General features: G+C 63.5%; 1 protein-coding gene across 2 annotated transcripts in view; it reads right to left on the minus strand.

The window, feature by feature from the left end:
- COL18A1 (collagen type XVIII alpha 1 chain) overlaps positions 1–20,979 on the minus strand; it is a 30,903-nt gene extending 9,924 nt beyond the window's left edge. Inside the window, exons 1-3 of one of the 2 annotated variants that reach the window (XM_035331621.1) lie at positions 20,838–20,979; positions 20,681–20,751; positions 687–1,231 (exon numbers count right to left, since the gene is read on the minus strand). In XM_035331621.1, coding sequence (XP_035187512.1) covers positions 687–1,231; positions 20,681–20,751; positions 20,838–20,848 — 627 coding nt within the window. In that variant the 5' untranslated portion in view covers positions 20,849–20,979. Of the gene's footprint in view, positions 1–686; positions 1,232–5,660; positions 6,945–20,680; positions 20,752–20,837 lie in introns of those variants that run through there. The other variant, XM_035331620.1, reaches the window with a different exon arrangement.
- Positions 20,980–21,774: the final 795 nt, after the last annotated feature.

Below are 21,774 nucleotides of genomic sequence, written 5' to 3' on the forward strand. Positions count from 1 at the left end.
CCCATATCCTCCAAACCTCCTCCAGCTTGGAGGTGATTCCCTCCGTGGCCACAGCTTGGCCCTCCCAGCAGGTTCAAGAGCAGGAGGTTGCTCTAGAGACCCCTCGGGGGCCGACTCGAGCCACTGGTCCCCAGCCCATCAATGATTAACCCCTGCCCGGGGACCTTTCCACAGCCTCCCTGCCCGACACGGTTTAATGGCTCCGAGGCCCTGGCGGTGCCAGTCGTGAGCCAAGGCAATGGTTAAGCTCAGGAGTGCAGTCCTCAGCCTTCCTCCCCCCAAGAGCTGTGGGGGATTTCCACGTCAGATGCATTTTCCCCACACTTTCTGTAAATCTTATCTCACACGCAAGCTGTGCTCAAATTGCAGCCCGAGCTATCACCTTCCCTCCCGGCTCTCAAACCTCTTCCTGCAGATACCGCCCAAAGCCGCCAGCAAAGATATGCTCCAGCCCAGGCATTTTTTCCAGCTAAGAGAGACCATTTCACCAGCCCAGCTAGCAGGCACCGAAGCAGACGGGTATTTATAGCCAAGTGGAGGCTCAAAGAGACTCCGCAAACTGCTGGAAAAGCCATGGGCCGTGGTGGATGCCACGGTGCAGCCCCAGCGCCTTCTGTCTCAGGAGCCAGTTGGCTGGTGTCACGTCCTTGGGAGCTGCAGGCTGGGGTGACCCAAGGCCTCCTTACCTGGTATTTATCCGGGTCAGCCCCCCCGGCCTGAGCAACGAAGAGCCCGGAGCCTTCTTCCAGCTCCATTTCATCCGGGGAGCGCTCGAAGCGGACCCGCTCGTACTCCTCGCAGTCCAGGTAGAGGACGACTTCGTCCTCCTCCACGCTGATGGCGAAGCGCGTCCACTGGTTGAGCAGCGTGGGCACGGTGAAGGTGGCCGCCGCGTAGGAGCTCTGCGAGCCCGGCTCTGTGTAGTAGAAGATGATCTGCTGCTTGCCCGCGTGCAGGTCCGAGAGCTTGACGCCCACGTAGATGATGCTCTGCGAGGAGTCCGTGACGGCAATGAGCACGCCGGCCCGGGGGGTGGTGGGCTGGATGTGGAAGAGCAGAGAGAAGTCCCGGTAGAAGGGGCTGGGCAGGTGGTAGCGAGCCACCTGGCCCGTGTTGGCGTTGGGTCCAAAGACATAGCCGGGGCTGTTGTCGGGGCCGTAGATTTTGAGGATCTCCTCTGGCGGGGGGTCTCCGATCAGCTCCAGGAGGCTGACCTCGGTGCTCAGGTTCTCTGCAAGAGGAGGGAGAGGGGACGGTGATAACCAGCACGGCGAGGACACGCACCCGTGGCAGGTCCCCCCCATTCCCAGCGCTCTTGGGGACGCCGCGCGGGGCCACCTGCTCCTCCCCAGGAAGACAGCGCGCTCTCACGGGGCTGCTGCTCCGCAGCCTGCTGGAGACGAGGGAGGAAAGGGACACGCAGGCTCTGCTTTGCATCTCAGCTGCTGAGCTGAAAAGTCCCATCCAGCCAAAAGGAAACTCGCTGGTGAACTTTCAGGATATTTCGTGCCCTTTCCAATTAATTGCTACTTCACTTTTCTTGTCTTGCGGAGATGACCCCGACACTCACTGTCTCCAGAGGAACATTTTGATGCTTTCCCCAGCAGCTAACCCTGCTCCTGGCCCCATTCCCTGGACGGATTCAGCTTCCCAAAGCAAGTGAGGATCTTCCCGAGGGAGCGAGAGGAATTGCTGTCCAGATGGACAACCTTGTCCCTGGATGGGGTGGTGCCAGGGCACGGGCAGCACATCCATACGGACCGACCCACGGACCGGGACGTGCATCGTAACGGAGCAGGGGGGGTTCTGGGGAGCAGAGAGGAAGCCGGCATCTTCCCGTGCACCCCAGAGCTGCAAACTGGATGCAGCAGCAGCACTCCTCAAGCTGCTCCCCAGCACTGTCAGGGTGCAGCTCCCAAAACGTGTCCCAGTCCCCGCTGCTGGCTCTCCAGCCGCACGGTATCCCTCAGGTCTGATAAAATCAAAGCGGTCGTGCACGTGCGGCCACGCGCCCGTGCCCACGCATGCCCGTGCCTGCTCCAGGGTCACGGCCACCCCCTCATGGCCCTGTCCCTGCAGGGTCACCGCAGCTGGGAACAATCCCAGCCCTCCCCTTGCACCGCCTGGGAAAGCGGCCGGGCCGACGCGCACCCCGCCGGCTTCCCAGCTGATCTCAATTTCCAGCTCGCCTCCTGCCCCGGCTCGTTTTCTCAAGGCACTTTGGGGAGTTCTGGTCAGGACGGTCTCTCCTACCAGGCGCAGCTGAACATCTGGCTGCGCGAGCCAGCCCCCTGGATGCAAACTCCTGTTGTTTTGGCAGCACACACATCCTCATCGCCCACACAACGGGCGCTGGATTCCTCCCTTCCTATGTCAACCTCTCGGGCCGGTGCCAACTTGATGCGAGCGAGCATGCTGCGCGCCGGTGATGTTTAACTCCAGATTTCCCAGGAGTGAGAAAAATCTGACAGCTGCTCCCAGGTGCACGTCCCCGTTTGGGGCTCGCCGCTACCACGGTGGCCACCCGCACTCCAAAATGGCCAAGGGCTGCGGCATGGGACCCGGCTCCAAGCTGCCAGCCAGGACGGGGGATTTTGTCCCCTTCTCGAGCCAGGGACACGAGGGGCCTCTGCAAGAAGCTGAGGCAATTCAGTGCCCCTCTCCTTCCCCGTGCTGAGCACAGGCGGGGGATATCAGGGCAGAGGCATGCACAGGAGGCTGGGAACCCCCACCCGGCTCTGGAGCCAAGTATTTTCCTCCAGAGCTCTTTGAAAAATAGAAATATATTAAAAAAAAAAAAAAAAAAAAAAAGAAATCAGCCCAGCCCTGCCCAGCCTGGAAGGGAAACATGTCCTTTGGGATGGTGGGAGGAGATGAATACCTGGGTTTCTCTTCCAAAGCCTGGGGGCACCTGTGCAAGTGGAGCATCCCCAGCCTCCCGTGGCTGCCAAGACAGGAGGCCAGGGCTGACTGGCCCTGCTGGAGGGAGATTAGAAACTCCCTGTTTTTGAGGCAGGGGGACGTTTTCTCTCCGCCAGCCTCAGCCACCCTTGAGTTGCTCCACGCAGGCACGAGGAAAGCCGCTCCCGTGGCGCTGGCCACCCCTGCATGTGCACGGAGCAGCCCCGGCGCCGAGAGACGCCGCCAGGATGCAGGGACTGCGCTTATCTCGGGCTGGAGGAAGCCAAATTCGGAAGAGCTTTAAGCTAAGAGGAAATCAGAGCTTCCTCCCGGGGGTCCGCACGGGCTCGCAGGGTTTAGGAGCCGTTGCTGCAATTTCGCCATGCAGACAGCCCATCCTCTGCCTTGGGGCTTGAGGTGTGTGGGGGGGAAAGGCTGAAAGAGGCTTTTGTTAGCGAGACAACTTCCAAGAGTGTTTCCCTTGGTATTTCAGCCATCTCTGGGATCCCCCCTCCTCTCTAACCGTGCCACTTGTGCCCTGGCTGGGAGGCGACACGAGGAAGCTTCCCAAAGGAAGCAGGGTGCCGCCTTGCCCACGTGCAACGTGCGAGCAAGCCCAGGGCCAGGGAGCACGCGCCCAGGTCCTGTCCCACTGCGGGCGTGGGGACAGTCCCTCGGCCAGCAGGACGACACTCGCCCCCCAGCCTGAGCGCGGGGCTCCCCAGCACCGCCGCCTACAATGAGACATTGTGCTCGCCCCGGCCGCGGGAAGTGCTGCAGCCAGAAGCCAGACACGGCACCGTGACCCTGCCTGCGGGCTGGTGCCGTCGGGTGCCTGCTGGCTGCCCCAAATTCCCAACAGCGAGGAGGCAGGGAAATCCCCCAGGCGCAGCTCCATCTCAACCCCAAACCTGCGTGCCTTTTCCAAAGCCATTCCTGGAGAGCCCAGACACTGCACCCTCCGTCCCGTGGAGGACTGCCAGCACCCACGGCGGGCTGTGGAGCCGGCCACATGTCTGTCCTGTGGCCCGGCTGGGTGCCAAAGGCTGCCGGATGCCACTGCAGTGGCTGGTGGTGCTGGCACAGGATCATACAGGGATGCCTCGGGCTACGGTGACCGAGCTTTGGCTCCCGTTGCCCTTGGAAGGGTCCCAGGGATGCTCCAAGCCGCTCTTTGCCTGCGCCGCCTCCATCCCCGCTCCCCCATCGCACGGCACCCCACAGACAGAGCCGCTTTGACAGCCCGGGCAGCCACCAAGGCCATGTGTGCGTCCCTTGTGCCCGGACCCCTCTGCCTCGGCCGCCCCTGGACGTCACCCGAGGGCACAGGGGTCTGGCTGGGAACACAGCCTCATTCAGCAGAGCTGTGAGGGGTGGTAGGGGGCTTTCATCTCCGACCGATCCCTTCTGACCTCCCCCCCCCCCCGTGAGCAGCCCCAGGCTGCCACCCTCGGCTTCTCCCCCCACAGAAGGAGGCCTGAGCTCCTGGCCAAGTTACACAGCTTGAAACCACTTTGTGGTGAAAATAGGACACAAAGCACCTCTCGTGCCTTCTGAGCAGGGGGGATCAAACATTAGCCGTGGGTAAATCATTAACTCCGAAGCAAAGGTGCTGGGGCAGCTGCAGGAGAGCGGGGCAAGCATGCCAAGGTGTGTACGCGGGGTCACAGCCCCGGAGCGATGCCCTGGTGCTCCCTTCCCCAGATCACCTTGAAGCCCCCGTGGTGAGCTCTGCAGGCCCCCTGCATGGGGGACCAGCCCGGGGACAGGGCAGGGATGCTCAGCTTTGCAAGAGGAGCCAACACCCAAGAGCTGGAAAAGCCGAGGTGGGTGGAAGGAGGCTTTGGCCAGGGGTCTCCGCAGCCTCCCGCAGAGACGAGGCAGTTGCATCCCTTGGCGCCCTGGAAAGCCAGGAGTGGCTGGCCCGAGGGGGCTTGGGGGGGACAGACACACAGACAGAGATCGCCCAGCCACATTACCTGCAGACACATTAATAAAGACACAAGAATACCCTCCGTCCTCCTCGGGGAGAGAGTCACAAGGCAGAGGCAGGCGCCCGCCGGCAGAGTGCATCCAGCACAGGTCTCTGACGGCCTCACAGAAGCCCTGGCACGGCGGGGGGGTTACGGGGACAGAGGCGCTACACCCGGGGACCAGGAGCAAGCAGAGGAACCACTCCAAGTAGCGGTGGCACCGAGACTCAAGCAGCCCCTCCCACTCATGCAAAGCAGCCCGAATTTCCGCCTCGCTGCCGTGGCTGAGATAATTCGGCAATCTGACATGGTCGGTGCCCAGCACGGTGCAGAAGGGCAGCTTGGCCGGGAGGGGCAGGCAGCGCCCGGCCGCCGGCATCAGTCCAGGAAAGGAAGAAGCAAGACCCTCGCCGCCAGCGAGCCGCAGGGTGGAGGTTAGTAAATCAAAGTGGGGAGCACCAGTGGTGTCAGCAGGACGAGAATCCACACCGCCGGCTGCCCTCTGTTTGGGCACAGAAGGGCTCCGGCTCCCGTCTGCACCGGCCAGCACCAGCCCCCCGCCACCGGTGCCTTGGCTGCTGCCGTGCTTTGGGTCCCTGCCACCCAGCGGGGCGGCGCTTGGAGCGGCAGGGGACGGCCCGGGGGCCGCCGAGGGTCCCCCGCTCCGCGTGCCGGCGCGGTCTGCAGCACGTGGCGTGGGCGATGCTCCGTCTCTCGTGGGGTCCGGGGCTGGCGCTGCCTGCTCGCGGGCACCGTCACCTGGTGAGAAAGGGAAAGGAGCACTACCTGGGCGGGCAGCCGCCGGCTTCTGCGGGGACACCCCTGTCCCCTCCGGCTGCCGGGGCGGCTCCGTCGCATCGGGGTGCCCCGTCCCTGCGGGACGCGAGGCCTCGGTGGGGACGTGGGTGGATGGCGTGCTGCTGGGGGGAGCGGCCGTCCACGCGATGCTCGTCGGCACCGTGATGCCCGCAGAGCTCCTGTCCCACTGCTCGGTGCCCGCGGGCACTGCCGTGCTGGGGTCCTGCTCCTGGTGCTGCTGTGTGGCGGCCGGGTGCCCCGCCGCAGGGTCATGCTGCCGTGCTGCCGTCCCCGGGGGCGTGCTCGGGGTGGGCGATGCCTCTGCCAGCTGGGACGCGGTGGCTCCAGTGCTGGGTGCCACGGGGGTTCCTGTGGTTTTCGAGCTGCCCCAGATCCAGTTCAGGAGCTGCGCCTCGGAGGAGGAGGAGCAGCAAGAAGCCAGCAGCAGCAAAAGCCCCAGGCGGTGCAGAGCCATGGGGAAGGGAAATCGAACCCAGTTGCTTCACGAAGAGAAACAGAGGGGCTGGGGGAAGGAGAGGAGGGCAGAGGCAGGAGTTCAGCCCCGGTGAGGCGCCCGCAGTGCTCACATCGGTCTCTCCTCCCCAGCGCCGAGCCTTCAAACCGGAGCAGAAGGAGGAGTGGCCGTGCTGCTGGCCACGCCAAGCCCTCCTCTGCCGAGCGCCAGCCTCCCTCACAGTGGGCACGTCCCCCCGGGGGCACGAGGCCGGGCCGGGGACCCACCTGAGCCCCCAGACATGTCTGGGAGCCGGCTGGGAGCCGGGCCAGCGGTGGGTGCGAGCTCCTTGCGCTCCCTGCCCCGCATCAGCCAGCTGCTGCTGCTCCCCACCGTTAACTCCTTCCCACCCAAAGCAAGGAGGAGGAAAAAAATGCAGATTTCCACTGGATGGAAATGCAACAAGTCCCCGGAGCAGCAAGTGCTTTCGAGACCAGCTTTCCCAGATCGGTTTTGCTGCCAGGACCCCCCAGGTGCTACGGCGGGACAGCGAGCGAGCAGGGCTCTGGGGGAGAGCAGCCACCCCCCCAAGCACCATGCGCCAGCCCCGTCTTGAAGCCAGGACATGTGAGCAATCGTAGCCTCGGGTGCTGGGGTTTTGCCGAAGCCGGTTGCGAAAGCCTCTGCTGAGCAGCTCGGCGTCGGAGCGAGCCAGCTGGGGACACGGCCGCTCCGCACGTCCCCACACCCTCCACGACCAGGAGGTGCTGGAAAAGCCTGCAGACTAAGGCTCAGATGCCTGTTAGCTCCACGCAACGCTTCCCACGCTACGTTTTGGGGCGAGACGGGCGAGTTTTCCCATTAAAGTGCTGGCTGGCACGGGAACCGTGCTGTGCTAACACACTTGCCCCAAAACTGATGTTGTTACACGAGCACTTTGTAGAACAGCCCTCCCCTGCCGTGGAGCAGCAACCACCATCATGCATTTTTTGCCTGCATTTTTTGCCTTTACGCCCAGGTTTCCGTGTGCCCCCCCCCTGCGGGGGGGGGCAGCTCCCTGCAGCTCCCGCCAGCACCGCGCGCCCGCAGCCTGCCTCGTCGTGTCCCAACAGGACAGGGCCCCGCTGCGCCTCCCGAGGCCGCTCCACCCCGGGACGAACCCGTGCGCCCGTGCCCCCCCGTGGGAGCAGCACGTTTGCCCGTCTGCTGGGGACGCTTTGCAGGGGGACAAATCCCAGGCGCTGCCTCCCTGCAGCCAGTGCATTGCTTCGGGAGCGGCACGGAGGGGTCCTGCAGGCGTGCTGCTAGGCCAGGGGATCCCCCTCTGCCCAGCGATGGCAAGCACTCGGACAAAAGCTGTGCAGAAGTACCGCAGCAAACAGGGCTTTGCACCACAGCCAAGCAAGGGTGGTCCGGGTCAGGGAAGCCCAGAGCTGGGTGCAGGTCCTGGACACAAAGCCTCCTCCTTTCCAGCGTTGCCCAACACACACAGGGATCCAGGAGGAGAGGGCGCTGCGGTGGGGGACAGCCGTGACGGGCTCATTCCTGGCCGCCCAGATGGACAGAAGGACAGCAAAGCTGTTCCCTGGACAGAGCCCAAATCCCTTTCTCACGCTGGTGAGTCAGGGCCGGGGGATGCCGTGTGCTGCCGCCCTCCTCCCACCCCTGCAGGAGGGACATGTGGAAACGCCAGGCTCAGCAGCCTTTCTGCCCCAGCCTCGCAGGGGCCCAACGCAGAGGCGGTCGGCGAGGAAAAGCCCCGGAATCCGTGCTGGGCTATGCAGAGAAACAGCCCTTTTAGGCTGCTCGACAATGGAGGGATTCAGTTTTGCCACAAAGGGGTTGTTGAGGGGGCGCGGGCGCAGCCGAGGAATGCACCGCGCACGCTGCCCCGCACAGGGGGGATGCGGGCTCCATTTCCCGTGGCCGCTCCCCCAAGGCAGGAGGCAGAGGGCAGGAGCAAGGCTCTGGAGATGCGCAGCAGGCAGAACGCCGGGCAGGAGCACCACAAGCCCCGGCAAGCCGCCTCACCTCCGCCGGGGGCATTTCGGGGCTGGCGGGGGGTGGCACCGTGCCGGGGCGCACCAAGCACGCAGCCGCAGCGCGGATCCTCGGGCTGGGAGCAGGGACGCAGCGTGCACAGGGGGAGAAAGCCCGGAGAGCCCGTCCCCCTGGCTTCCAACCTGCAGTTCCTCACCCGTGGTTAACCAATAACCATGTTTGGAGCAGGGCACTGGGGCACGGGGCTGAGCCAGCGGGTTTCCAGCAACCCCGGGGCACCGGGGCTGTGGCAGGGGATAGGGGACCCGGCCAGGAAAATATTTGCTTTTGCTGCGCTGGTGCTGCAGCGCACGGGGCTTGGTGGTGCCTCCTGCCACAGCGCTTTGAGCTCTCGCCCCGGAGGGCTGCGGGATGGGACGGGACAGGGAGCGCAGCAGACCCCATCCTGCGGGTCCGGGTGGCTGCTGGGGACACGAGGACACCCAGCAGGTCCCCGTGGTGTCGCTCCTCCCCGCGGGCTCCCCACCACAAGCTGAGCACAGACGGACGGACGGACAGGCAGGCGGATGGACAGACAGCAGAGGGAGCCCCCGGTCCGAGCAGAGCGCGGAGGCGACACCGCAGAGAGGGACCCCGAGGCTCCCCCCAGCCCTCCAGCTGCAGACCCGACCCCGCAGCTGGGGCAGGACGAGCCCCCTCCGGGTGCCGCTGCCCCAGCGAGCACCTCGCGCACCGGGACTGAAGGCCACCGGCATTTTTAGCAGAGCAAGCCCGGGCAGAGCTGGTGGGGCAACCTGATCCCCCCTCACCCGCAGCTTCCTTCCTCCCCTCCCCGGGCCTTTCTCTTGCTTTTGACTCCTGCTCAGAACGCCCCCAGCCCCCTCAGAGAAGCGCTGTGGGATGCTCTGGCAGCTGTCCTGGCAGCAGCACGGCTCCGTGCCCCACCAGGACCAGCAGGGAGGGCACCTGGGGTTGCTCCTGGTGGAGGATGAGGAGTTACCTTCCTCCTCCCCGCCACACACACCAAGCTTGTGCTAGGGATGCATAAGTGGAGGGGCTCAGGATAACAGCCCCCACCAGCCCCCTTTCTGCAGCGCCAAACGTTTTGCTGGTTTCAGGGTGCGCACCCTGCTGCTGGGGCACCCGTGGGGCCGTGAGGCTGCCCCACCTCCTCCACCAGCCCCCTGCACAGCTCAGCCCCGGGATGCCGAAGCTGCCTCATGCCGACACGCCGCAGCCCTGCAACCTTTCCGAAGCCTGCCCTCGTGTTACAGCAGGCCCCTTTGTTAGCCTGCAGAAAGCTCACCCACCTAACACGGGGCGGCGACAGCAGCGCCGCTGCGTGCTCCCAACGCAAGGCATGAGAAAGCACCCGGCTCCAAAGGGCACAAAACGCAGCGGAGCGAGCCACGAGACGGAGCAGTTGGCTGGGAAAAACCGTGGCTGCCGAACAGCTGGGCCAGCTAACCTCTGAGAAAGCTCCCTGCGCGGCACGGCAGGCGTGGGTACCCGGCACCCCGCTGTGGAAGGAAGGGCACACGGCGGTGCTGCCCCGTCCGCCCACCTCCTCCACGTGAGGGCTGCCGGGGAAGGGACGAAACCTCGGTGCCGGCCCGGCAGGAACGCTGGGGGCGGGAGCACTTACGCACCAAGCAGAAAAAAGTCGGCAACTGTCAGAGGCAGATGGTATCTTTAAATCCTATTGATGTTTGGGATTTTAATCTCTTCCTCATCCGAAAACACAAACAGCAGTTAAAAGGCACTCATCGGGACACACGCGCAAGAGGCCCGAGGATATTGCCACATCCCGCTGACCTCCCATGTGGAGGGACGGACGGACGGCAGGACACAGCTGTGCCAGGGGCCGGGACGCGCACACCCCCCGCGCAGCACGCTGCCCCTCGCCGGGGACCTGGGGCTGGCTTTGGGACAAAACCAAGCACAAAGTGACTCGGCAACAAAGTGGCCGAGACGAACTCGGTGCAGCAGTGATTTCATGGTGGAAAGGGGTGCCGCATGGTTGCAAGTGCAGCCCCCGAGGCAGCGTGCGTGACAGCAGCCGCCAGGCCACCAGGCGGTGACGCAGGTGGTGGCTGCGGGAGGACATTTCTGCTGGGACCGGCCTCCCCCAGCCACGCCGCACCGCCGAGCCCCCGGGACCGCAGCGTTCCTAAACATTTACTCATGGGGAGACAGAAACTTCCTCCCGGCGAATTCCTCGATAAGATAAACCATTAAAATGTCACAACTGCCTGGGGGAGCAATCAAACCATCCCAGGGATAACAACCTCCTCGGTGTTAGCAGGCCGGCAGCCCAGGCGCGCTGCGGCACGGGGACTCACCCCGAGCAGGGCACCCGCACACCTCCAACGTGCCCCGAGCCTGGCCCTGGCGTCCCGCGCCTCCTGCTGCGACCCCAGCCAGCTCACGGGGGCCTCGTGACCCTCCAGCAAAGACCAGGAGCCCCCGGTCCGAGGGGAGGGTGGCGATGCAGGGGCAGCTCCCTTTTGCCCCCACATCCTGGTTTATCCGACAGCCAGCGGGGCGCAGGACGGGGGGGCACCGGCTCTGCTTCCCATCACTCCGGGCCGCCCGACAGCCGGGAGATAAGGCAGGGGAGGCGAGGGAAGGAATGTGCCCCACTCCCTCGTGGCAATACATCACCTTGCAGACAAATTGCTCCCTGGAGGAGGGGAGCTGCAGAGCCACCCGGGCCCCAAACCGCCTCGAAGCCAGCACTGCCTTCACCCACTTTACCACCAGCGGCCAGCATCAACTCCCCCATGCCCCGGCGGGGGGCACGCAGCATCCCCCCCCCCACAGCACGGCCAGGAGGCTGCGGCTCCTCCGCCCGACCTCCTGGGAAGCCTCAAATCATGATCACGTTCCTGGCATTCCTGCCCCAGCACCAGCAGCTGAGGGGCTCCAGCAGTCAGCAGCGCTCATGACTCCCCCCAGGATAGCGTCTTGGTGATGGGGGTATCATTTCTCACCCAGCACTGCTCCCAGGCACCTGTTTACCTGGAAATACAGAGCAGGGAGACCTCTGCAGAGGGGAGAGAAGGGCAGGGGCTTGCGAGCTGACTCGGTGCCATTGCAGCGGGCTCGTTTGCAGAAAGCAAAGCTGAGACGCCGAGGAAGAGCCACACAGGTGGGAGCTGCACGTCCGCGTGTGCCCCAGAGCTCAAAGTCTTCCAGCATCACACAGACGTGAAGGAAATGAAGCCTGAGATGTCAGGACATGGCTCCCGGGAATGCATCCCCATGCACCCACAAGGGCACCCCGGTCACCTCTCCGATGTCGCAGAGCAGCGCCAAAGGGTGCCCGACGAAAGCCACAAGCTCCCCGTCCCCAGCTGTTTTCAGGACTTCGGTGTAGAGGAGAACAGCGGCACAGCCAAGACCCCTCCGCATTGCACACAAGCGGGTTTGACACGCAAAAACCAGGAGAGCTGCCAAACGACGCCGTGCCCAGAGCTACGACAGCGGTACAGCATGGGGCATCCTCCTTCCTCCGACAAGCCGGGTGCCAGCGGGACCACACTGCTGCAAGAAATAACTGCTGCAGCTGGAGGGATATGCAGCTGCACGGAGAGGAGAACCTGCCCGAGAGCTAACTAACCACGCTTCCCAGGGCTGGCTTCACGCTCGTCCCGCAGGAAGGAAACCCAAGCTGGCCAGCCCGTCACGCAGGCAGCAAGCCTCCCCTTCCCGCTGATGGGCCAGGTGGTGAGAAGTGCTGCTTTGCTAAGCACTGGGAGGAAAAAGAAGGGCTGGGGAGGGCTTTTCTGCACCTCAGCAACCATCTTCCAATTGCCCGGCTGCCCTCTTGTATCTGCGCTGACCCCCTGCAGCGCCGGGGCTTTGTTTGTCTTGGAGCCTCCCGAAGCCCAGGACAAGAACAAGGCTCCCCGTCTGCTCTGCGGTCCTTCCACCTCTCCGCGCTCCTCAGACAATACCCGGTCTGTGCTGCTGACTTTGGCATCTTTTTCCTGATCTTTCAAAAGTTTCCGCTGCGTGAGCCGGCCGAGCTCTGACGTCGCGCCTTGGCGGCGTGTCCCCGTCCCATCCAGGGCTGCCTGCCGAGCGAGGTCACCGTGCTTCACGCCAGACCTTGGCACGGCCTCGGCACCGGCCCCGCTGGCGAGCTGGGATTCAGGCAGCTACAAGGGGTCCGATGCGGGGAGCAGCCTTGGCAGCAGCCCCTGTGAGGGGACGGGGAAAGCATCACCCGGCCCTTGAACCTGCCCCGCTGCCTACGTACATCTCAGGGCTGGACGCCTTGGAATTAATTTGTCCAGTGACAAATTGATGCCAGCCAAAGCTGAACCCCCGAACAGGGACAGAAGGGGTCCCCAGGCTGCTTGGTTTTGCTGGTGGCCGCTTCGCTGCTCCAGCTTGGCCGTGGAGGAGGGACTGGGGCAGAGGCAGAGCCTTCCTGCAGCCTACTGGCGGTCACTGCGAGGGACAGCAAGGGTTAAAACAAAACCAAAAAAAAACCCACAGCACAAACCAGCAGGCATGCCTGAAGAGGAGGATTAGAGAGAATAGGGCCATTTCTCAGCGCAGACTATGGCAACGTAAATAGAAAAGTAACATTACGCTGGAGACGGGGCCCTTTCGCCCGCTCCTGCCCCACAATGCCACCATTGTCCGGCTGACAACTGGCAATTATCCCCCTGCGGGCTCTGCATACCGCGGGTTCTCGGGGACCGCCTCCTGCTCAGCCCCCCGGGACCCCCCGGTTTGGGCTGGGGTGCCCCAGGAGGGCCGGAGGTGCCGCGGGGAGCAGCGTGGTCCCGCTCCGCAGCACGCTCCCCGAGTAGGGTCTGGGGGAGTTGCCCCCTCGTGCCCCGTGCCAGCCCACCGGGGCCAGCCCTCGGGACGGGACCTGCCCCTTCCCACCCAGCTCAGGTAAGGTGCTAAAAACCGCTGGGAAGTGCCTCAGAACCGGCATTAACATTGCCCCGGTTGAAAAATTGATTTTTTTTTTTTGGTTTGGTTGGTTTTGGAGGGAGTGGCGCGAGCCAGAGAGAGCAGGAAAAGGGCAAGAGGAGGAGGGATCACGGCGCTTCTCCCCACCGTGAGCTCCGGGCACCACGGCCAAGCACGGAGCAAGCAGAGGACAAGCACGGGAGGCGGCTACAAGCCCTGAGCACCACGAGCAGCTGCTGTGGGATTTTTCCTCCTGCATTTTAATTATACAACCACTCAAGTTTCTTCCTAACGGGAATGCTGAAAACCAGTTTTTCCTGCAGCAAGGCCAATTCCACAAATGCTAGCAGTGACCTGTGAAAAAAAAAGCCATAAATCAGCACAGCAACATTTTTTCCCCCTTGCAGCGTCACCGTGATAATTCACTGGTTTTTCCTCATTTCAACGTTTTTTCCTATCGTTTTTTTGCCTTAAAAAAAAAAATCAAACAGGTGTCCACAGCCAGAGCGAATAGATAAAACACTCTGAAACCCCACCAAAACCACCCTCAGCACGGCAGCATCCCTCAGAGCCACGGCCACATGGCTGCTGCTGGTGGGCAGGATGAGGCCCTGGTGCTGCAGCTCGGGGGCTTGGGGCCATGCCCTGCACAGCCCAGACCTCCCCTCCGGGCTGCTGCCGGGGGGCAGACGGTGGGCACCGAGGTCTGCACGGCGGGGCCGGGTGGATCAGCATCCCCCGGCGGGAGCGCGATGCTGCCAGAGCTGGAAAGGAAAAGCAGGGGGGAAAAATAAGGAGGAAAAAAATTAAAGAGGGAGGGACGGCAGGAGAAAGCCCGGAAGGGGCCACAGGAAAGGAAAGGGAGGATGTAGCAGATTACAGGGGGACAATGTCAGAGCTCCCCACTGGGGACAGCTGAGGGGCCCTGCGGATCCCATTGCCCCCCAACGAGCAGCAGGGGCTGAGCCCCGAGCACGGCACGGGGTGCGTGGGGGTCTGCAGAGCACGGCCAGAGGCTCATCGGTACAACACGACCACCGAGACACATCCAGAGCCTGTCCACTGCCCTGCGATGGAGCGGGACCCAGCCGCCGTCCTTCCTCCACGGCTGCACTAATCCTGTTGCCAGGACACCCGCGGGCGACGAAATACCGCACCGAAGGGATTAGCGTCTAGACCGGCGGCTGACCTTCCCCTCCGCTCCCCGGGTAGCACCGGGGCAAGAACTGGGGCCCCGGCGCCGCCCCGGGGGAAGGAGGCTCGTGGCTGGAGGCAGGCTGGACGGGCAGGGCAGGAGGGATGGATGGTGCTGTGCCCAGCGCGCCGGGAGCTACCTGCGGCAGGGTCGGACGCAGCCCCGCAGCCTGCTGCCAAGCCCGGGGTTTGCCCAGCAACGCGCCGACAAAAGAGCCTTTCATGAGAGGGGACATGTCCGCGCCACAATTAGCAGGGGAAGAGGGAAAAAGAGCTGAAAGAAGATTATTACCTCCAGCGGTGCCTTTGGGGGCCCCTCTCAAACGCCTGCATTAACTCTTTCGGCTGAGCTCCCAGAGGGGACAGAGCCGTGAACATCAGCCGTGTGTCCATGCCAAAAGAAGCCCCCAGCCAAGCCTGAAGATCCAGTGCCGGATCCCAGGTGGCATCACCGACTCAGAGGATGCCACCAACAGACCCCGTCCCCTTGGGCACTCGAGCAGCGAGCGGTGACACTGTCCCCAAGCCCCAGCGCTGGCCCAGACCCAGCGAGCAACAGCAAGCCAGCAGGAAGCGGGACCACCACCCTCCTGTGAGACCAGATGCTAGCTGGGCATCGGACAGGGAAAACACAGAGCTTTGGGGCAGCTTCTCGGCTCGCTGACCGGGGGGCACGGGGCTGCCCCACAGCGGGTGGTGCCGGGCACGGCAGAAACGTGGCACTCGGTGCTTATTCCAACAGACCGGGAGCGCTTCGGCTGGCAAATCCCCCCGCGGGAAGGACACCTACCATGCTGCCAACTTGGCTGGAGCCAGCTTGGAAGCAGCTGGCGATGCTGGGGACTTTCCTCCCTTGCCACCGAGCTCCCGGGGCTCCCAGCTTAACAGCTACGGCCTCTCGCCGAGCAGAGCAGGTACAGAGCCCCGAACACGGCACCGTCGGCCGTACCTCGCCTGCTTATCTGGGGTTATCGAAAAGGTGCCGTTTATCCCAAAGTCAACAAGCCCCGACTCAATTAACTTGCAGCCTAACGAGGATGGTGGGAATAAAATCTGTTTAACTACGGTGTTTACCGGAGGGGAGGCATGTGGCTTACTTGTGAGTTATAAAATCAGAGATGGCTTCAAGGGCGTTCAGGCTCACAGAGCGAGCAATACTTGGGGATTTATGCCAGCAGCAGTGCAAAGACTGCGCTCCCAGGTGCCCTGGCTGCTGTTCCCACCCCGGCCTGCTCCTGCGTGTGAGCAGCCTCCCACAGCCTGGAGACGGGGTCAGGGGAACAGCCACATCCTTCAGTCCCCTGGGCCTGGGAGGAAGAAACCAGCCGGCCGAGCTTGGGAATAAAACAGAAATACAATAAAACTCGCTAATGACAAATTTCCGCCTAAAGAGGGCCGGGATGCAATGCCAAAAAAAGCAATAAAAATTCCACAAGAGCAACCTTTTCAGCTGAAGACCGGCAGACGCGGGATGTTGCGGACCAGATGTTGCTCGCTGAGGCAGCCCCGGCGCTGGGGATGCTGCTGCCAAGTGGCCGCGCCGCTCGGGGCCGGGAGCACCGCGAGTCCCTCGGGACAGCCCCCGTGTCCCTGCTGCCCCCCTGTCCCTGGAAGCTCTGGAAGCCCCCGGTAACTGCACAGACGCCCAAACCAGTTTCTAATCCTGCTCAGCTCCTTGCTTCAATTACATCTTTGGCAACGGACTCTCTGGGTCAATCAAGCCCTATGCTGAAAGCCAAAAACACACGCGCGCTGCTACCACACACCTTCCTCCATCCACCACGCCAGGAGCTGGGATTTTCCCCTGTGCCCCGATATCCAGGGACCGTGCCAGCTTTTCTCCGTGCCACCCTCCAGCCTGCAGTGCCTCCCTGGAGCACCGGCTCTCGGTACGACCATGTGCATCTTCCCTGCGCGCAGTGCACGGGGGTGCCCGAGGGGACAAGGCAACGTGGGGAGGGCACCCCACAGGCCCAACAGATCTGCAGGGTGAAACTGGGCTGAAACCCAGCCTGGCACCCGCTGCAGAAGGTGCTGCCTCCAGGCAGACCCCAGGCTGTGCGAGCAGCCAAGAGATGCATGGGATGCTCTTGGAATCGGTTCGTTCCCAGTGCTTCCTCAAATGTCATCAGATACGGTAGAAGATCATTAAAATGCTTTATTAATCCCATACCTCTGGGCTGCTGATACACATCCGATACTTAATCCCAGATGTCTCCTTCAGCGCTTTGAACTCTGCACTGAAATGCCAGAATTAATTCTTTTCTTGGTAAACTATGGAGCTTTTGGACGAGACGCAGCACACTCGCTAGGATTGCTATGTCAGGGCTCAGACCGTCCTCCCAAACAGCGCAGAGCAGCGCGGGAGAGGAGCCTGCACCACGGGAGCCTTTGCCACCAGCCCCGTGCTGTGCAGCAAGGAAGCGCCCTGCACGGCTCCTTGCCTCCCTGGCTGTCCTGAACCGGGCTGGCTGACAAACATCATCGCATCCTCCCAGGGCTCTGCGCTCATGGATCACGCAGCTTTGGATCCCTCCTCCTCCACGCCTGTCTTCTCTAAGTGCTCGGACTCACTGTTTAAACAACGCCCAAACTGTATCGAAATAAACAGTGTAAGAAGAGGTTATTGCAGCTGAGACCAAAATAAATAATAAGCGATGCCAAAGAGGCTGCTATCCGGGGCACAAACACCACTTCTCCAGGGCTTGGAGGGCACGTGCAGAGCCTTCCAGGAGCCGTGGGGCACGTCAGCCCAGCTCTCCGTCCCACCAGGGATGCGCACCCATGGCCCTACGGGGCCACGAGGGCTCAGCTCCTTTCCCCCCTGCAGAAACCTGAAAGCCAGCTGGAGCACTGCGCAAAGGATGCTGCGGGTGGACCGAGTCCAGACACGGAGCTGCAAAACCACAGAGAAAGTTAGGATCAGGGCTTGAAAAGGTCACTTGCATCAACGGAAGCAAAGAAAACTGCTCGGGAGCGCAGCCACTCTATGGAAATGCTCATCTCTTTTTAAACAGTTTCCAGCCCCAACAAACTGAACCGCGACACTGGGGCCATCCAGTCTGGCAGCCGCTCTCTGCAGCCCTGCCAGCAGCCTGGGCAGAGAGGGATGAGAAATCGGGTGGTGACAGCACGGGGACACCAGGTCGCTGTCCTTGGGCTAACCAGGAGCCACCCCTTGGCTGGGCGAGCAGGACACCGAGGCATCGCTGACCGCGAGCGCCCGTCTGCGCGCTCACATCACCCCAGAAGAGACAGCGAGCGGGCGCGATGGTGGTCCCAGCACCACGTGCAGGATGCCAGCACCGTCCCTCGTCCCCAGCTCCTGGCACTGCCCACGGCCACCCCACCCGGCCGCCAGGGACTCGCCACGGTGCCTGACCTCCAGACGGAGGCAGGAGGCAGCTATTCTTAGCCTCGGCGTCACGCCGCTCCGTCTCTCAGGACGGAGGCAGGAGGAGGCTCCGTCCAGCGGCTGGACAGACACACCGCCCGCAGGAGAGACGTCCCCAGGCTTGGCTGCTGCCCGGGGCCCGGAGGCTCTCTCCCTCCCCACCAGCTCCCACGGCGGAGAGATAAGGTTTCGCAAACAGAAACCCTGCCAGCTGATACAGAGAGAAGAGCCCGCAGCATCCCCCGAGCACAGCAGCATCCTCCCCCGCTGATCAACCCCATCCCAGTGGCCTTGGTGCCGCCGAGGCTGAGAGGTGCTGCTCACACGTGGCACCGGCAGGTCCAAGATCCCCAGCCCTCCCCGTCAGCTCCAAGGGAGGCAGCCCCGCTTCCTGCAGCCTCAGGTGCTCAACAAGAAGTTCTCTCCAAGGTAAATCGGCGCCTGCGGGCGCTGCCCGTGGCACGTTCCCCCGGGGGAAGGAATTTTTAAAATAATGTTTGCGAAAGCTCAGATCCACCTGTCAGAAATCCCCAGGAGCTGATGCCAAAGCAGTTGTGTCACAGGCCATAAATCTCTTTGCGCAGCACCTGCTTTATCTTTGAAGGCTCGTGCTTGCAAGGCATCCGAGTCGTGGAGACCAACAAAGCACTGAAGAATGGAAATAAAACCAAGACCGAGCCTGGCAGCGCAGCTCCGACACCTGCTGCGTTGACAGCAGAGGCAGCTCAGCCTCCCAGGTGCTGTCTGCGGTCACCTGTCGCAGCGAGGGCTTCTCCCTGCCACCGACCCCAAGACCTGGATGTCCTGGCTCATCCCAGCTGCAGAACTGAGGCAGAGAAACCCAACGTGAGAGAATCCCCGGTGACCTGTCCCAGCATCTGACCCAGTGCCAGCCCTCACCACGTGCAGCCCCCTGCAGCTGCCCTGACCCCGCCACATTCCCAGGACTGGACCCGTGGTGGCATCCCCACGCCAGCCCCCTGCACGGCTACGTGCCACGCTGGGGGATGCTGTAGATCTGGTGATAAAAGCCAAGCCAAGCTCCAGGCAGCTAAGCCCCCAAATTTGCAAGGAAGGCAGATAAACAGAAAGGTTATCTCCGTGCCAGGACGGCCTTCGGAGCAAACATTCCCAAGGAGCCCATCACAAAGGAGGGCTGGCAGAACAGGCCCTGCAGTCCTTGGACATTGAACCAAAGGGAACAAAAAAAGGAAAAAAAAAAAAAAAAAAAAAAAAAAAAACAAGCTGCTTTCGAATTCTTTAAAACCCGATCCGCAGCCTCTCTGGGAGGTGGCCAAGTCAGCTGGGTGAAACGGGCACTTCCCGGCCAGTGCCGTGACCCAGGCCTGGGAGCGCCCAACCCCGCCGTGCACCCGCCGAGCCTCAGCAGCAGCGGGGGGACCTGGGGCGGGGGACGCGGCCTCGGTTCGCTTGCAGCCCCGGCCAGCCCTGCGCCAGAAGCCAGGGCGCCGGCGAGGGGTGGGCAGGGCATAAATAGCCATTTCTGCTCTGAATAACCACTGTTAAAACAGTCCTGGGCCCTCCGGCTCAGCTCGGCCGCACTGGACGTTCTCCAGGGACTTAAAATAGTTGATTTCACGACGGAATAATTTTGCCTCTCTGGAGACCTCCAAGAGGAGCTTTTTGTTCCCATGGTCCCCAGGGAGCCTATGGCAGGCACCCACGCCCCAGAAAGCGGCACCAGAAATCCAGCCCAGGGCACTCTGAGAACATCTCCAAGTGATCCCAGACAGGCTCCAGGAGCACCGGGCATCCCCGCTGCCTGCCAGGCTCCCCGGCTCTCCCCACGCTCCTGCAGCACGACCTGAGCAGGGCAGAGCACGCCGCAGCTGAAAGCAGAGGCGGCCGTTCCTAGATGGCACACGGCCGTGCTCCAGCAAATAATCCACCGATTTCACAGCCCAGCGCCTGTCTGACTTCCAGCTTGCGTGTACCTGGGCAGCCTCCTACCTACGTGGCTTGCCCAGCCTGGCGGGGAGATGAAAGAGAAGGGCATCAGCAATGCCTGCTGGAGGGGTGGTAATGCTCAACATGGGGCACAAACCTTCCCAAAGAGCCACCTTTGCCCAGTTTTGGATCACTGCTCACAGCCGTTCAGCGGCTTCTGCAAACAGCGTGCAGGCAAGCCCAGTGCCCCCGGCTGCCTTTTACCAGCTCCAGGAGCCCAGCTGAGCACCAACAAACCAGGAAACACCCCAGCTGCCTCTCTTCACCTGGATGAGCCAGCTTTGCCCCCAGCACAAAGCCCTGCGGGGAGGCAAAACCTCACAGCAGCCCTGGGTCGGGATGCTCGCACGTCCCCAGCAGCAGGGAGTTCTGGGGGGCCACCCAGGCCACCTGCACCACATCAGGGAGGTCCCTGGGCCACAGGCAGGGTCAGGGGCTCCCTTTGCCAGCCGTGGCTCTCTCCACCCGCCGCACATTCGGCATGCGTCTGGAGACCGGCTGCAACGGCAGGAGTTGGCAGCCAGGAGGGAAGCTTCCCCGCTGGGGAAGGAAAGTTCACCGTGACCACCACGGGCTGCTGGGGCAGCCCGGAACCGGCTGGTGCCCCGTGGGGAAAGCGGGGCTGGGAAGCTGACTCAGCGCCCGATTCCCTTCTCCATCTCCGAAGGCGTGAGCAGCCCGAGAGCCTCCGAGCCCCGCAGGCAGGGGAAAGCCCGCAACGCCCGGGGGGAAGGTGCAGCATCTCGGCGGCTTCCTCCGGCTCGCAACGCTTCCAAGGAGGACGCCCGTGGAAGGGGCAGGGACCACGGCCGGCACCCTGCCGACTTTCCCACGTCCCCGGCCCGGCGCGCTTCGGGCGCGCAGCCCCGCGGGATGCGCGGCCCCGCGTGCCCCCCACGGACTCCCCCCGTGTGAGGGGGTCGGGGGGGGTGGGGGGCTGCTCCCCCTTTCCCCATCCCTCCGGGCGCCGCCGGGCACGGGCGAGCGCGTGGAGCGCGCCCCACGGGGAGGGCTCCGGGTCCCCCCCCAGCTCCCCCCCTCGCCGCGCCCCGCGCACGTTACCGGGCTCCTGGGAAGCGGCGGGGAGCAGCAGGACAAAGAGCCCGAGCAGCGGCAGCCGCCGCGGGGGACACCTGCGGGGGAAGCAGAGACCCAGCCGTTACCCACGGACCCTCCGCCGGCTCCCCCCCCGCGACCCCCTCCCGGTCCCGGAGCTCACCGTGGGCGCATGGTGCCCGCTGCCCGCCGCCTGTGCGCGGCTCGGTGCGGCTCGGCTCGGCTCGGCTCGGCCCGGGGGGCGGAGCGGGGCGGGGCTGGGGCCGCCGAGGGCTCAGCCCGCCCCCAGCCCCCGGTACCGGGCCCCGGTGGCCGCTCGTGGTCCGGAGCATTCCCGGGGGGCCGCGGCGGGCAGGGTAGGGAAGGGTCCCCGCAGCGCGACCCCGCGCATCCATCCCCCTCCTGGCGCCCCCCTGCCCTGCCCCAGCGGCCCCTCTGCTGCACTGGGGCATGGGGGGCTCGGGGGTCCCCACCGGCCTCCCCTGGCGCCCTGCCTTCGCCTGGCTGTCGGCAGCAGCAGCCCCTCACCAGGCCAGGCACCCCGCTGCCCGCCGCCTCGCGCCTCGCCTCGCAGGGCTGCCGCTGCCTCCTGCTTCGCCTCCTGCCCTCGGCCCAGCTTTCTTCTTCCTCCAGCCCCAGCCTGGCGAGGGCAGGGTAATCCCCACGAAATTTAAAAAAAAAAAAAAAAAAAAGCCCGCCACACCTTGCTTTGTCTTCCGCGGCATTTTGGTGCCCCGCGGCTGCAAGCTTCTGAAATCCAAGCCCTGGAAACTTCCAGGGGATCTAGAAGTGATTCACTGATGGCAGAGGCAGTGTTTAGTCTGAACCAGGGTTTGGATCCCGCAGGACAAAGCGCGGCCTCCAGCTGCACAGCTCTTTGCACCCAGAGGTGCACGCTGCTGCTGTGCCTCTTCACACAGCCAGCATGACCCCAGTCTGGGGGCGATGAGCAGGCACCGAGGCTGCCTTTTGTTTTGGTGCAGGATGATTTCACGCAGCCGGGGCTGTTAAATTTACACTTTCCTGCTGGGATGCTGAGTGATTTACTGCTCCTTTCTCCTCCTGCAGCTGGATGCCTTTCTTCCAGGTAGACGCTGCTC

Source organism: Oxyura jamaicensis, chromosome 7, assembly GCF_011077185.1.
Source record: "Oxyura jamaicensis isolate SHBP4307 breed ruddy duck chromosome 7, BPBGC_Ojam_1.0, whole genome shotgun sequence".
NCBI classification, from domain to species: domain Eukaryota; kingdom Metazoa; phylum Chordata; class Aves; order Anseriformes; family Anatidae; genus Oxyura; species Oxyura jamaicensis.